Below are 17179 nucleotides of genomic sequence, written 5' to 3' on the forward strand. Positions count from 1 at the left end.
CCTCCATGCTCGCCCTTAACCTCCTCTTGCATGCCTAGGACAGTCAGGCATATCTGCATAACGCTTGTTTGACATCATTGCTTCTCTTATTTTGTAACAAATCATTCTCTTTAAATACCTTCAGTACTAGAGTTTCATCCAGTATCCATGTATGCTGCTATAACTTTTCCACTACAACCATCATTACATTCCAGTTTTTAGCATAACCGGTAAGAGACCGTAATGTATTTATGTTATGTTGATTCGGGGAAATGATACATCCCAGCTCTAACCTACAATGCAGTCAAGAGAAACTTCTAGACCTGTGGTCCATCTTCAGCACTTCAGTAACCTACTGTCAGCACTGAAAACCTGGAACACCGCCAGAGAGATTCACCACTGCGAGCTAATGACTGTTGTCAGAAGTCAACCACTTGCCATTCTACTGCTGCCTTAAACTATAGTGCCTAAATCTGTTGTTGCCAACACTACCACTTACAGTATCTCACGAAGGGCTTTGTGTCTCAGCTCTTTCCACAGTGCTGCAGCTGCTGAGGTAGACATGGTAGGTGTTTTGTAGAGCTCTACTTTACAGGATACATGGTGCATCATGAATTTTATACATTGGGATGTGTATCTCTTAATTTGATTTTAATATTTTTAAAACTATTTTTATGGAAACTCTTTTAGTTTTTTGACTATGAAGTTCCAATTTTAATTAAATTACTGCAGTGCTAGTCCGTTTCTAGGTGATGCTTCATTGTATGGACCAGTTGAAATTTGAGTGATACTTCGTAATGATCTATGTGCACTTTTACTTGTAAACAATTGAAATTTGGATATGTTTATACGTGTAAATATAGTTGTCTGCAGTGCCCCTGTTGCTTTATGTTGTCTTGCCTCCCATTTGTGGTTCTATTAATAAATACATCATATCTGATCTACTAGGGTAATAATAATTAGATTAGAGATTTTGGGCGGGGGGGGATATTTGCATCAAACAAAGCTCGTCTACCCAGCCAACTGCTGTTTGGGAAATAATAATCAAAACATCCTGTTTTTGTGGGGTCTCAAGCAATATTTGGATGGAGAAGTGCTGGATTATTTTTAATTTCAGTGTTATTAGGAACTGTACTACCAGTAAAACTGAATTTGAGTGACTTGTGTAGAGGTTTATTCATTTTTTACCATTATTACACAGCTTGACCTAGTGTATTATGGGGGCTATTAAATGCTAAAGTTTAGATTTTTGGAGCTTGTATACAGGGTTATTTATATTATAATGTGACAATACTCAATACTGACAAAACTATTTACGTAGTTTTTTTTTTTTTAAATAGTACTTTTTTCATTTTAAAACTAGAGGAAAGGAAGAAATGTGATCTGTGTATTTTCTGCTAAAGGGCCTGTGGTTTGCCTGGCTAACAGCCGTACAGGTCAGTAATAACACTTCCTGGGAAAGGACAAAATGTTCTATTTACACTACTGTTTGTTTTTCTAAAACCAGGATTTGCTTCCATTGAAGGCAGGTTGCTTTCACTAGGGATAGTGCAACTTGTGGGAGGGTTATTAAGCATAGGAAAAAATACATCTGTCCTTGCATAGCTAGTTATAAATCACTTATTCTAAAATTCTGAATGTGAGGTGTCTAAAAGACTTGCCTTTTCCAGTAATTTTTAATCTTCTGTTTGTGCACATGTTGATTTCCTAAATGTTAAATGCTTTGTTTAAAGATAGTGTTCTCTGTTGAGAGTATTTTCATGGAATAAAAAGATCTTTTCATGGTTTAAAAAATTAGCTTCAACCTTTTTCTTAACATTGATAGGGAGACTTTGCAGTGTGACAACGTGAACAGGAGCTCTGTTACCTCACGGTATGGTTGTAGTCCCTCTGCAGTGACTGTAGCTAAAGGGGAACTGATTGCCACCATTGTGGTATTGGTTGGTTTGCTCATTTGCCTACTTGCCCTATTCTGGTACTTTAAAATGCCGTAACATCTTACTCCAGGGACAGGCTTACTTACAGTGAACAAATGCAACTCTGTAACCACAGTTCTTGCCTAATTATTTATACAGTTTCTGAGAATGCTTATACATCAAGTCTGTACATGTAATGACAATATAATATTTGCTGCTGAAGCATTCTTTACGTTAACATTATGCACTCTGATTATCTATGAAATCTGAAGTAACTCTTCATCCAAGAAAAAAAAAAAAAAAGTAAGTACTGCTTATCGTGATTCACCTCAGAATGTGAACTAAGTTTTAATATACACGTACACCCACCTTTACTCATATATGAAAGCATTTTAATTACCTAGGTTGGTTGTTCTTGCCATTTCATCATTCATTTCCTGGCAGCGTAGCTGCCCAGCCTCCAGCAAAAACTAAAGTGCTTCACATGCTGTCTGGAAAAAAACTTTCAATTGTCCCAACACACACACAATTAATTTTCCACTTCCATAGGTAAAGTGAAATTTGAGCCTTCTGTTGCAGTCACAGATCATTTCTTCAACTATAGATTATTTTGCATAAAGATATACTTTAATTCACAATTCTATACACAGTGTTTTATACCCAGTTAAGGAGTATTATACAACTGTCACATAGTTAATCTATCACTTTATTTACACTATTTGCTTCATTTAAATATAATTATAATGCAGATGCCCCTATTCTTAGGCATTATCAAAAGATTGCAACCTTAAGGAAATGCAGAAAGCTAAGAAGTACTTTACAGGGATGACCTACCTGCATAAAGGGATCATTTAACAATGTAGTAACACAGTAAATAAATAATTTGTTGGAGAAGTCAGTAGTTTTAAAACAAGTGTGCATTGTGCAATTAGAAGTTCTAAACATCTTGTGAAATGCAAGAAGTACGTGCAGTATCAAATTACTGAAAGCAAGCTACAGTTGTTTCAAGTATATCTTCACTTAATAGTGTTTATAGTCTTAGATACTTAATTGTTCCACCTGCTTCACTGGAGGAGGTTCCAGTTTTCGGGAAAGTGCAGTTAAAATCTGGCTGAACTTCTCATATCTTTCATTCTGATTAACTTGTGCTCCTTTGCTGCCCCAGAGCAATCTCATTTGAAATTCTGTCTTGAAGATTTCGCTCATCTCTTCATCTGGCTGGAAACCTAGTAAGTAAAAAGAATAGTGTCACCATCAAGCAAGTTTTTTTTCACTTGGAAGAATTGCCTTTTAAACTGCATTCCCTGCAAATAAGAAGAGCTTTAGTCTGCTCGGTTTCTTTTGCACTGTTTTAACAAGCTAGAAAAAGTGAAAAACTTCAACATGTTGTATTCTAGTAGCACTAGAATGGCTGCAGGTATACTGGGATAAGCTATCCTTCGCTGAATTCTGATGGCCTAGAGTTGTTATGCACATAATTGTTAGTACAGTCATTAGAAACTAATTACTGATGCATACTTGCTGCATGCTTGCTGTAGAACTACATTTCTTCCCTGTCTCAACTTCTTCACTGCAATCTTAAGTTATAAAAGTCACATTACTAACCTACTGCTCCTTTCTAGCTGCAAGAAGTCAAGATCTTTGTGTTGCATCTTGGCCTCCTGGTAAAGAATCTTGCTATGGTAAATGGCAACTTATTTCCAAAGATCAGAGTGCAGACTTCAATTGCACAGGAAGCAGTGAGTTTTCCTTGATTCTTCCTGTACTTAGATTCAGTTACCAACTTTCCTGCATGACCTTTGCTTCTATATCAGCTCCCATGAAAGCTGAGAAGAATTTATTGTAGCGACTATTCCTTTCACTTAAGCAGAAATCTTATTCTTCAGACATAGCCCACATGTTCTGTTAATATGCAGTTCTCCTGTAGGTGCTCCCTACCTTCCAGCATCCGCTGTGCAGTCAAGCTGTACGTTTCTGCATTCTGTGCTATCTGACGAGCCTTGGTCAAGTGCCTGAACATTATTTCACAGCTTTGGTCACTGCTTTCCCACAGATCCATCCCTTCAAAAGTGACAGCTTGTCGCTCCATCAAGGTAACAAGAGGCATCAGCAGTGGCAATGTTAGGTTCTGTGGAACACTGACCATCTCTGGAATAGAGAAGAACAAACCATATCAGACATGGAAATGCTAACTGAATCAAGTACTGTAAATGCAGTATTCTTTTCTAAGTCAGAAACTGGCATTTGTCTTGAATCACAAAATTAGCACGTCACTTCTGATATGTTCTGTCCTGCCAGTTTCTAGTAAGTTGCTTGGCTTGGGGGAGAGGGCCAAGATAAGATAAACCACAGCAAGAACTGTGGGACTAAAAAGTTTTCTATCTCTACCTGTTCTCTTAGCCACAGAAGTGTTCAGACAAACATCCCTCCCCCTTAGGCCCCTATGGAGATCAGCTGCTAAGAGCACCTGATGAAGTGATCAAAGGAATTATGCGATTGACCCATTCTTTGTATTCCAGAATTCATCATCTGATCCAGTAGGCAAAGCACACAAAAAACAAATCTGCCCAAAATAACTTTCCTTGGAGAGAGAGAAGATTTTTTTATCCTGTCTTTGAGGCAAGATTTTGCAGTTATTCTTGGTTTCTGCTCCACTGCATTTTATGTTTTGCATGGACGCATGCGATCAATCACATACATACTCCTGTTTTGCTTGTGCACTGTTTCCTTCTATTTCACTGTTTTACTGCTTTATGTAGCCTTTTTAAATATATGATACACAGCTGTCAAAACAGCAGCTCACCTCCTTCCACAGACAAGTGGCAAGGGCAGAGTTAAAAAGCTAAACCAAACAGCATCAAATTCATGCTCAGTATTCCACTCACCTTGTCCTTCATGCAAAGCTTTGCTGAATGGCTTCAGCTGTTTTTCATACATGATGGCAGTCTGGGTGTAATGATGTCTTAAAGAGGTCCATGTTTGTTCTAACCTGGTGACCTGTTCAGATGAAATAAGAGGAATATGGACATTTTTTTACTCTAGCAAGTCACAGGAAAAACATGCTGCTACCACATAAGTTAGTTTAATCGAACCAACTAATAACTACTTTTCAAAATGTAAAGAGAAAATTGATGATTTTTTATTTATTTTTTTTTACCTGTGGCATTTCCAGTGCTTTCATAATGGCAGAAAACGCATACAAATCCCCCAGTGAGTCCTTCAGCTCCACTGCAACTTGGATGATCTTGTTTAACGTTGCAGCTCTGTCTTCCAGATTTCCTGTGCAACCTAAGATATCCACAGCTATTCCTATTGCCATGGTATTGTGCCTGCAAGTGAAACAATTTATATTAGTGGTTACTAATTATTAATACATTATGATGTACATAAGTTCAGAGAAAATCAACTCAGGTATATGTCAGTATCACTTGCTCTTTACGGCATCTTCTTATCAAGAGCTGCAATGCCATTAATATAGAATGTTTTTTTGAGTTTATGTTCTAGTACATTTTTTATGTATATTCTATAGTACATGCTATTCATTCAGTGCTAATTACTGGTCAGCCAGATCTGTGGTACTCTGTTCAAAAAAACCTGGGTAGCGCCCTGTCAGTGTTGTCGAATATTAGCTGCACTCAACATCAGGCATACGGAACATGACTGCCTGAACCAGCCAAGTGAGTTGCTTTTCTGTTTTACTCCACTTGTGAATAGGACATGAGCTGTCAATAGCTAGAAATCAGAGAGAGATCAGTAATGCCTTATGGTGTGCTAGCTGGCTGGCTGAATATCCCTAAAGTTTTGAATGCAAAATTTTGCTTCTGCAATGAGTAACCAAACTTGTTGGATAATAGTGGATAATAGCCCCAGTTCCCATTGTGCTTCTTCTGCACTCAAATCTTGAGGACTTCCTCCTAAATTTCAGCAACTAAACTACTGACATCTGAATCAAAGAAACTAAATCAGGATAGAAGATCCTGATTACTCCCTCTTAACTTGGACAGTTTTCGCAGAAAACTTTGCTGATAAAAAATACTAATAATTAAAAAAAAAAAAAAAAAAAAAAAAAGAAGAAAGAAAACCAACCACAAAATCACACACACACCCCACCTTTGCTAGTTCTTTTGCTCTTTTCCCCATCTGCAAAAGGCAATTATCAGGATTCTCTACCAAAAAAACCACTTGTGCAGTCAGCTGGAACGTAGGTCCTCTGAACTTTCCTTAATAGGAACGATTAAAAGCTGAAGATTTTCAGCAGCTCTAGGATCCTGCTTTCCATAGCACCCACCTCCCAGTACTACAAGCACAGAGTTGCCCTATGACCTCAAGGAATTTACTTTTGCAAAAAGCAGCGATAAACTATCTTCTGCACACACAAATTCAGCAAATGTACAGGAAAGCATTCTTTGAGAAGATGTTGAGTACAGAGTAACAGTGCTCTGTCCTTTTCAGGGCCATCTGCCTTGGAAATAAGGACTCATAGGAACATTTACCTTTCAATTAGGTCCAGGCGCAATTGATGTCCATAAGGCAAAGTAATGAGTTCAAGACCGGAGTTCACTCCCATAATCCTCCTCATCTCTTCAGAAACGTCTAGTATCCTTGCCACCTGAAAAATTTGAAGATGAATTTTGAAACTACTTAAAAAGCCCACAAACTTTCCAAACTTTCCACTCTAGGTTAGTTCTAGGACATAAGCAGGAATGCAGCAATCCAAGAACAACTCAACTCTCACACGGCCACTGTCTCACACAAGAGCAGTAAAAAATCTTTCTGCCCAGTGATTCCATAATAAGAAAGCATAAAAGGTGTGACCAAAATACTTTGTCAAACTATGTCCTCTGCTTCCAGGAGATCCATATGCAAGCTCCAGGAAATGTGCTCCCCTGACCTGGTGCTTATCAGCACGGCGCTGCTCTTGGGGCCTTGAGATTGCATTTGCTTGGCTTTCCTTATTTCTAAAAGGACAACATTGCTCAGAATGTTTTAGATTACACCACAGGGTTCTTGTAAGGATTAACCAGAAAAAGAACTTTGGGGAGGACACAGTGTTGAGCGCCTAATGAAATCAGTATGTGAAAACTGACATCCTCACCAATTTGCCCCTGGTTTTTAACCGTGGTGTATTAGCTAATGGTTATAATTAGCAACAATTACAAGCAAAGCCAAATTAATATAATGTGAGGTTATCTGCTAGATTAAGGCCTAAACATTGACATGTTTACAAACCAATCTGCCTCTTATTTCTAAATACATCTATCAGCAGGCTTTTTCGGTTATGAAAAGACAAAAACAATCTGCCATGCAGCAAGCCTCACTGGTGCAATATCAAGCACCATAGAGAAACTTTTTTCTGGAGAAGCAGGAGTGATGCCCTGGATGCATGCTGATCACAGTTACTTCACAAAGACTCCTCTCCAACATACAAGTGGTAGACTCACTCCACCACTTAATACAGAGGTGCTTCTTCCACAAATTAAAGTTTCTATAAAACTGCAGATGTTATTTAAAAGCAAAATTTCTGATACCACAAGAAGGCCTATGATCTTCAGCCTTGACACAGATCTCAGTACAAAGCGTGTATTCTGGCCCAGGTGGCATGCCAGTCTAGTTATAACTTAGCAGTTTTTACCAGTGTAATAGTATCCAACAAGTTACCCATGAATTACTGTCACTGGCTCGCAGTTCCACAAGATGAAGACAACAATGCAGACTTGCCTGCGCTAGCTAGTTATTGTTCCTGCTCCAATATACACAAATCTGAATATTTAAGACACTCCAGCCTCTCCTTAATTGTACAGGTTCCCATACTACCAGCTATTTAGTGTCCTCAGTCCTTAGTGTCCAAAGCTTACAGGATTTAAAATAAAGAGGCTATCACTGGAAGAAGGCATCAAAACACAAGACCTCCCCAGGAAAGCATCCTAGAGAGCTGCTGTCTTGCTCTGAGTTAACACACTTGCCCCTAGACCACATTTTTCTAAGCAGCCATATCTCCATGAAGCCTCACTTAGCAGCAGCCGCCACTAAGTGAGAATCAGAGAACACACAGCAACTGATAGGAGATTAAAGAGATGTATGGAACACTGAGAATTTGAGTCTGAAGCCAAGGCTGACAGGAGACACATTTAGTCCAAAGGGATTTGGGATATTTTTGTTCTTCAAATAGGAACAAAAAAAAGAAGTCACCCAAAAATTCCTACGAGTCAGTACATTTAATATGTTAGCTGCAAATCTATCAATCTTTTAAAATCTTATTCTCTGAAAAAAAACCTATACTTGCACAATATAAAGTATAGTGGAATATATATATATATGTATATTATATATATATATATGTATTTTTTTTTTTAATTATTATTATTTATTTATTTATTTATTTACCTTGCAGTCCATTCTAAGAATATGCTGTGCAATAACCTTTGGGTTATTCTTGGTGAAAAGCTCCTTAATTTTTCTTAGCATTGATGTTTCCAAAGGCTTGTTTTCAGAAGGAAGCAGTTTGGATTCAAAATCATTTGGTTTAAAACTAGATAACGTCTCAAAAAGAGGTGCAGAAAACACATTATTTTTTTCATCCGTCTCAGTTGAAACATCTAAAGGACTTGCAGAATTCGTTGTAGGGTCATCATCCAGGATCAAATAACTTGTTTCAGAGTTCCTGAACGATTGTGTTCCCCTCTCCTTTTGTGTCAGATGCTCCACATAGCTGTTTTTCTGGCATAAATGTTGTTTTGTTGCTGCAGAATCTCTGGCAAGGCTTAGCTCACAATAGTGTCCTTCTGAGCTATGGGAAACCGTAGGAGAATCTGGGGTCTTCAGCAGGGCTGCTTTGCTGGGTTTAGGTGGAGGCTTTGGATAGAGCTGGCTGTCTGATCCTCTAAGAGCTTCTCCTGCTTGTGAATCATAGGTTACTTTCTGAACAACTGTGGGGCTTAAAGAAGGTTCACTGCCTGTTCTAAATGCAGGAGAGCTTGGGCAGGAGTCAGCATCTGCTTCAGGTAATCGAGAGGAATGTCTTGAACCTGCAGAAGAAAACAAAAAGAAAAAAATTTCCATTTCGTTGATACGTTAATTTAGAAGGCCAAAACACACAATTCCTGGTGCCTATATCCCAGGGTCTTTTCTTAACACTATTTCCTGAGGAAATTATTGTCTGAACATGCAAATTATTCACTGATTATATGTATATGAAGTTAAATTTTGAGGAATGAGCTAGCCAACAAATTCCATTCAATTGCTGATCCTCCCAAAATCCCAAGTACACGGAACAGCTGCACTGTGTTATTCTGTGGGAATGCTGACAATAACTCCAGTCCCAGCTGCATACATAGGCTGTAATGTCAGAGCTGGATAGTCTCCACGGCTTGGAATAGGAGGTTTCTTTGTAACTTGATCTGTGCTACAAAAACAGAAACTTCCAGCCACACAGCATAACAGATGAGTCATTTCTGAGAATGATAAGTTTGAGATGAAAGAAAAGCTTCCCAAAGTCAAGCCTGAGCACATACTAAGGTATGGAAGGAATGAATTTCAGGGATGCTAACTTTTTTGGCTAAATATTAGCTAGTTTGAAGAGCTGGAAAAATGTATCCAAGCATTTATGTGTTGAATCCTATGTTCATTGTGTATGCAAAACTCAATATCCAATGTGGGACTTAAACGTTTGTCAGACATTCCTAATCTGCAGCTCTCAGTGCATTTGCTGCTACGTACTGCAAAGTGTTTTTTACTGCTTGTTTCAGTTGACTCTCAATTCATGTACAAGTCAACAAAATACGCCCATCGCTATAAGTGCTATGATGTCAGAACCTGCTCAGAGGACCCCACGACAAAATGCACAGCACTACTTTTTAGATTAATACAAAATTAAAGATTCACAGTACCAAAGTGAGGATTTTGCAGCCATAGATTGGAATAAGATAATCAATTTAATTACAGATGGACAGAAATTTGTTTTCTAAATGTCTCTGTTACACATGTAAAATGTTAAACATAGAAGCACATCCTTTCTATCAAAATACAGTCTCACCATACAAGTACTTAGTATCTTTTTTGTCTCAAGTAATCTTCCCACAATGAGCAGTATAATTTTAAGTTAACATATTCAAAATGACTGGCAGCCTCGGAAGGCAAGCACTAGAATTTGCCCAGATCACAACAGATGTATCACACTGGTAACTAAAGAACCTATTCCAATGACTGTACTTACAGTGCAAGCAGTATATTAATTTAGCTTATATAGTGGTAACTGTACTCAGTGCAGTCTTACTTTTGTCTGAAGCATAACAGAAAACTTAGGCACTCACTGCTTTTATGTGCAAAACATTTAATCACAAAACATACCTCTCAGCAGATAGCTCTCCGACTGGTGAGTTTTAAGAGGGAATCTCTTGTCCAGAACGTGATCCAAACTAGCTGGCTGGCTACCACTTTTTTCTTTGTTTCTAGGGTAAACAAAAATCCAAGCAAAAACATAAATATACTCTGCAATCTTAACACACATATCTAACTGAGAGAATATATTGCGATTAGGGCAAAGATCATTAGCTTTCTACTCAGGCAGCTTGTATGATTAAAAGATACTTCATGCCACCATGGGAGCAATTAAATAAGTTATAATACGTGTGAACTTCCAGCATTTAGGAGCTCATTTGAATGTTGAGAGTTCTTAATATGACATTGATCTGGACACTGTAATTAGCATCTGTTATCCCACACCCACAGTGGGAGCTGATGGAGCTACCTCACTTCACCCTTTAAGGACAGAGAAATTAAAGTACCTCAAAAGATTTCCTCTGGGTATGCTCTGCTCCTGGGACTGCATGCTGGCTATACCTAGACTCAGTCTTTTTGCAGTTTCTGTTTTTCCTTCAGGGATACTTTGCTCTTTTTGTCGGTCTGGAGTTAAGCCATACTTTTCTTCTAGACACCTGAGAGGCACAGTCCTGTTGATAGGCTGAAAAATAATTGCTCCACTCTGCTTTGATATTGGTGTGCGATTCCCAACATAGTATCTAACTAAGCCAGGGATACTGTCAAAACTTTCAAGTTCAAACTGATATTGAACACGGCAGTAGGCTTCACTTAATCTTAGAACTTTCCTGTTGATTTTAAAATGCTGAGAGGTATTCTTCCACTGACAGGTAAGAACAAAGCTGCCAGGACAGGAAAGAGAATCTCTAATCAGAAAATCTCCATCCCTCTGAACTAGGTCTTCTGCCACCTGTAAGGAAAAAGATTATACAAAAAATACTTTTAGAATCAGGGAGCAAATATTCAAATACCAAATACCACCAAACAACAAAATATTCTTAAACACAGGACTCAATTTGGCTACCCTAGCAGGACAGACAAAATCAGGAAACAGAAAGCAAAGCACAAAGCATGGTAGAAAAAAATTTATCTCCAATTCTAAAAGTTATGATGTCATCCCACAGCAAAGATCTGGAGGGATTTCTTGGAAAACACCCAGCAATCAGAAGAATGCGTACACTTTTGCATGTATAAATGCCTTCTAGTTTGCTACTAGAAAGCAAAACATGAAAGAAAATAAATGACTTTATTTTACAGTTTAAAGCATCTGAATATACAACCACACAAACATTTAGAAATAATTACCACAGGACCCCAGAAATTGTGCTTTCATTATTACCTGAAGTGACAGAAGCTTTCATTTTTTATTCTTCATGAATACTGCATAAAACTAGGAAGGAGTCAGAAAAATCCTGTTTCGCTGCACTAAATCAGTCCTTTCTATGTCAAACTTTGAACGTGAAGACACAAACATGGCCGCTAGTCTGCTCTCCTTATTGATGGGGCAGCAGGCAGCCCGTGGCTCCCCTGAGAGCCGGGTGCGCAGAGGGGGAAGCCCGCAGGGGGAGCTCCAGGCACTCCTGGAAGCTGAGCTCCAATACAACGGCTGTTGTAACACATTTCTAACCGCAGTCATAATGACCAGAGCAAAGTTACTGTAGAGACTTTGTGCTTTTTTCTTCCCCAAAATCAGTGCACAAGAAAGCAAACAAAGAACATTTAAACTTTAGCTCAGTATACTGAATCAAAGTATTGTCTGAACAATATGTGCGGATACTGTTCTGATAGAAAGTTTAAACTCAATTTCTGCCTTTACTCAGTGAAAAAAAATCCTGAAATAGTTATAATTTCCACCAGAGTCTTCCCCGAATCCTTTCTCAACTTCATTTTGCACCAAGCTGTGATAAACACAACTTTCACAGTTAAAAAGTATTATGTTCCTGCTAAATTAGTGCAGATACTAGAGGCATGTGTAATTCTTTAGTGCAATTTTGCCTATGAAAGCTCAATACGCTGTTGGCAACAAAAAGATAAGGAATAACATACCTGCCGAGGAATCCGTCCGTGGTACCAGGCATGGCTACGCAAATCTTCACTGCTGAGCTGCAGTTCTTCCTCTAGCTCTTTCTTCAGTTTTTCTGGGCTGTTGTCCATAACTTGCCGCTCCTTAGAAAACTGCAATAAAAGATTAAAAGCTTCAACTGTGCCAAGTTTAGTCATTAACATTTTACCTGGGTAGTAACTTCCATCACATGATCTGCACTAACCACTGGAATGCAGGTGCTGCTTTGAGCAGGCTGGCCTGGCTTCTATCTCTTGCTGTATTTTGAAAAATCCAGTGTTTAGCGTTTAGAACATATTATTGTTATACACTGCACAGAATACAGAGGTGTCCTTTCTCTCCACCAAATCAATAATACTACACCTGCAAAAACACTTCTCTTACTTACTTACTTCTTCGCTGTAAAAATTCTAATTACCTCATAAAGTAGAACTGGACCCACATACCTTGCTCCAATATTCTCCCTCCTCTTTAACATTCCATCTTAAATTCAGATTCTTTGGGTGTTCTTTGGTGTTACTGCTGTAGTTGGTGGTGTTTTATCTAATCCCTTTGGCCCATCCAATTAAAAACATTCCATACTCTATATTTCTGTTGCACTAAACATAAGCTGACTCTACCAAATTAAATTTCTATCCTTAAAGGGCTTACTTCTAAGGGGCACTAAATCTGTACATCGAGCTTCCTTCCTTCTTGAGGGACAGCGCTTTTGTCGCCCCTTAGCCCAGAAAGCCTAAGATCCTTCTAACACCAAGTAACAACTACTGTAAGATGTTTGTGGAAACCATCTATCACTTCTTCTTGGAGGACAGTTTCCGTGCTGGAACAATCCCACCAGGATTTGTTAAGTCTTCCTGTAAACTATTAGTAGTGTTATAATAGTAACACAAGGTGCAGCATTTTCTCTAGCAACATTTCAAGTACACTTTTGTAAGCACTTAGAGGAGGGAATCTCTTTGGACTTTCTTACATTTCTTACACTCCCCCTTGAAGGAAAGTAATAATAATAATAACTTTAAAGAGAGAGCAACATAGGTCTCTAGCAGTGAAGTAGATTAAAATGAAACATATTCCTCATGGCATTACTTTCTTTTCTTCTTTGGTTCTGGACATAAGCCAAAGCTTAAAGGTTCCCTTCTCTGACACGCTGATGTAAATATGCAATGTATGCATTATTTTAAAAATAACTGAGAATGCTGTTGGTCACACACCAGTCCTGCTGTTTTCATGAACACTGGTTTCTATAGTATTTTCATCTTTAAATATTCATGGCACCTGACCGTGGGAGCAGGTGGCACACATTTAGCACTTCCCTCAGCAATCCTCCCTACAATTTAAAGTAGAATTAAAGTAATCAGCAGATTACTAGACAGCAGATTTCAGGGGAATAATGCCAGAAGAGGCAACCTGCTGCCAAGACTTATTTAAACATGCTGAGAGGCCTGATAAATTCTGAGATAAATTCCCTACTTCTCCCTGCTCTCCTCAGAGAAAATTATGGCTTTATTTATTTATTTATTAAGATGAGCACAAGTGAGAGTGGTTGCTAAAGACAAAGAAAACACACAAGAACATCCTGGTAAAGGATCACTTCTCATCAGTTTTGCTTCTGTGAGCTGCAACCGAGTTATATTTGTCTATACAAATGTGGTTCAAATTTGACAACCATTTTCAACCCTTCACGCTCTTATACAGTCAAGGCCTTTCACCAATTCTTCACAAGTCTTTTCAGAAGAAAAACTCTGCACAGGAACAATCCTCACTACAAAGGCCATCTTCCCTGCATGGACTTTTATATAAAAACATGCCCAATATGAATAGATGAAGATATGAAGCACAGAAAGTCACATGAGAGGCTGTGGCGAGGTCTCAAATCTAAAAGTGAATCCAAGTATCAACATGTAGTCAAGTAAGGTCAACAATTCCCCCTCCACTCCAAGGCTCACTGAGCTGTCAGGCTAAAATAGCTGAAATGACCTGTGGGACATGTTTGCCACCTTTGATTTCCCAACTCAGATAGCTGGCTGTGCATTTAAAGCTGACCAGCACTGATTCCAAAATTAACAGCTAGCTATTTCACTGCCACATTTGACAAAATTGTAAGAAGTATTATAACAGTCACAAAAGCTGAGGAGGAAAAGGCAGGGCACACAAATACAGAGTACAATTTTCAAGAGCACCAAGCCACCACATTTTTCATGACTGCACCAGGAAGTGGCTAGAGAGCTTTCAAAGTCCCCTCTCTGATCTGAACAGGATTCAGTTGCAATGGTACACACATCTTTTATATTCACAGCTGTGTATTTTGTTGACTTTCTGAAAAAGATTAATACTTTTAGGTGAACTGTACATATCACAAAAACATTTCTGAAAGATATTTGTTACTGAGCAACTAGACTAGAGACATTTAAAAAACCACCAGACTGCTATAGCAAATTGTTATTAATTCTAAAAGCATCTCACTTTGTCTTGGTGGTAGGCAAAGCTATTGTAAATGGAACAGACTAGAGCACATAAATGCAATAACAAATTTGCAAATAACAAAATGCAAATTTGCTTAGGAGAACTAGATTCTTAGCAAGAGAAAGAGCTGCAGGTCTTCACATATCAACTAACTTCATCCACAATGCTGACATGCATTATCTTAAAAAACAAACAAAACCAACATGGGTTAATCCAAGTTACACTCGCGCATGAATTTCAAAAACACAAGAAAACCCTTGAACTTCCCCCAGTGGTTAAAAGGACATTTCACTACTCAAATGCAATGAGATATTCTGCACTTGAATTACATCTAACACAACAGAAAAACATTTAAGGAATCCAAACCAACTAAAACGTTAACATTCACAGTGACCAATCTCTTAAAAATCCACTCCACCGTGGTTTACCACACTGAACATACCTGCCTGCCAGAGGTCAGCCATCACCCTAGATGAAGCAAACATGCTGAAATAACCCTTATGCAACTCTGAACTCAGTGGAAGATCTTCTGTGGCTAGCACATATCCCACAGTCTGCAGGGGACAAACTGCCTAGGTAAGCAAGTTCAGTACTAACATGCCTTCCTGGACATTTTTTTGTTGGCTAAGACGTTTCTTATATAACCTGAGTGCACTGAAGGGAAAGTGCAAGAATGGACTCAAAAATGAGCCCAGGCACAACATACACAACCATGTTAATCCATAATCAAGAGAGAGAGTCAGCTAGGAACAGTACAATTAGCTATTTCAAAGGACTTGCAGTTAAAAAGAAGACTTACTCTGTGCAGCATGACACAGATACTTCAGCCTCATTTCTCAATACGCATGTAAGTATCAATGGACAGCAGCAGTATGCTGCAAAATTGTACCAACTTCAAGGTGATAAGCTTGCATTTAGCAGTACGCCCTCAGTTCATGTATTTGCCTTATTGGCTCCTGCCCAATTACAAGAAAACTGAATTTCTATGTACAGCTGGAGAATGAAGTAGATGGTAAAAAGAAATAAACAAAAAAACCCTGGGGCTAAATTAAATGCTTCACTGTATATAGTGCAAAACACATTTGAAGCAAAATGGAAAAGCCTCCAGTTCAGATACATTACAATTTCCAAGTAGTAAAAACTCTTGAAAAATCTTTGGAGTATGTAAACAAATTAAGTCAGCAGGTCTTCTTTCCAAATACAGATGCTTTCTGCTGATGCTTTCATTGACCTACAAAGAGTGATGTGCTGTCCAAAACCTTTTGTTCACGTTTTAGTTGCATTGTTTTCAGTCTAGGTGCTATTTTAAGGCCGATTTTTTTTTTTATTTTTTTTTTTTTAAGCAGGTCTCTATAAGAAAAAATACAGATCTACCTCTCAGTGTATTGTCAACCTCAAACAAAAGCTCTCAAAATCCTACCTACGTACCTGAAGGAAAACCCAGATGCCAAAAGCTCAGAAAGAGGAAAAGAAAGAAAATAAATCTAGTTAGTACAATTATTTTAGTACTTTTAATAAATGTCACACCAGTTTATTACATTTCACAAAAGATTTCTGCTTCAAGGCCATTACATCTGTAAGCACAGCTTGCTTTTAGTTTTGCAAGTTACTCTTGTACTACATAAGATTTCACATTTTTCAGGCAAACATTAGCCTAATGTACTGAAGACCAGGACATAACAAAGTTTAAGGACATCAAACCAATTCCCAAAATATAAACTTGTTGCAAGTAAATTTAAGAAGGTTTTGCCATTACACACTCTTCCTAAGGAGCTTGTGAACACATCTTAATGGACGTTTCTCACAATGATCTACTGTTCATGCATCTGAGATGTTATTTTCATTTGAGACTACAGCACTCTCCAAAGGAAACTTGCTATATCGAGCTCATTTCAATCATTCTAGCTGAATTAATCACACTAGATTAGAAATAAATTTTAATTGTGCTGAATAGTCTACTGAGTTTGGCGATTAAAATAAGAGTCCCATAGTTATTTCTGTCTGCTACTCGCATTGAATTCTTTCTGCAGTTCATATCTGTATCAGCTCCAGTGGAGAACATGTACCCATGGACGATCAAAATAGTTTAGAGAAGAATCATACAGGTCTACATATATCCCTGAAGCTCTATCTCATGTATCCTAGATTTCCTGGCTTACCTCAATTTCTATCCCAAACTGGCATACACAAGCATAATTGAATTAGAGAACTGCCTGCACAGTAGCAATAACCATGATAAGTTCCATCATGACTGCAATGGCTCTTCAAAACCAAATTAATTTCATTTAGTGTAAGCCTTCAGATTGCCATTACAAAAAAATCTAACTAGCCTGATATCTACACACAGTAGCCACTTTTAATTAATAAGTGAGATATGTGTTTGAAAGAGAGGAAATAAAAAAGACTTTTCATACCAAGTTCAGTCTAATGTTAGCAGAAGGCA

General features: G+C 38.2%; 1 protein-coding gene across 1 annotated transcript in view; it reads right to left on the reverse strand.

The window, feature by feature from the left end:
- Window positions 1–2933: 2933 nt before the first annotated feature.
- Window positions 2934–17179, reverse strand: part of BCAR3 (BCAR3 adaptor protein, NSP family member) — a gene marked incomplete at its 3' end in the record, with an annotated part of 74163 nt that continues 59917 nt past the window's right edge. Inside the window, exons 4-12 of the mRNA XM_079535193.1 lie at window positions 12258–12386; window positions 10679–11121; window positions 10242–10342; window positions 8280–8920; window positions 6389–6504; window positions 5053–5224; window positions 4781–4892; window positions 3834–4043; window positions 2934–3121 (exon numbers count right to left, since the gene is read on the reverse strand). Coding sequence (XP_079391319.1) covers window positions 2934–3121; window positions 3834–4043; window positions 4781–4892; window positions 5053–5224; window positions 6389–6504; window positions 8280–8920; window positions 10242–10342; window positions 10679–11121; window positions 12258–12386 — 2112 coding nt within the window. The remainder of the gene's footprint in view (window positions 3122–3833; window positions 4044–4780; window positions 4893–5052; window positions 5225–6388; window positions 6505–8279; window positions 8921–10241; window positions 10343–10678; window positions 11122–12257; window positions 12387–17179) is intronic.

This window comes from Tetrao urogallus (genome assembly GCF_951394365.1).
Source record: "Tetrao urogallus genome assembly, chromosome: 5".
NCBI classification, from domain to species: Eukaryota; Metazoa; Chordata; class Aves; order Galliformes; family Phasianidae; genus Tetrao; species Tetrao urogallus.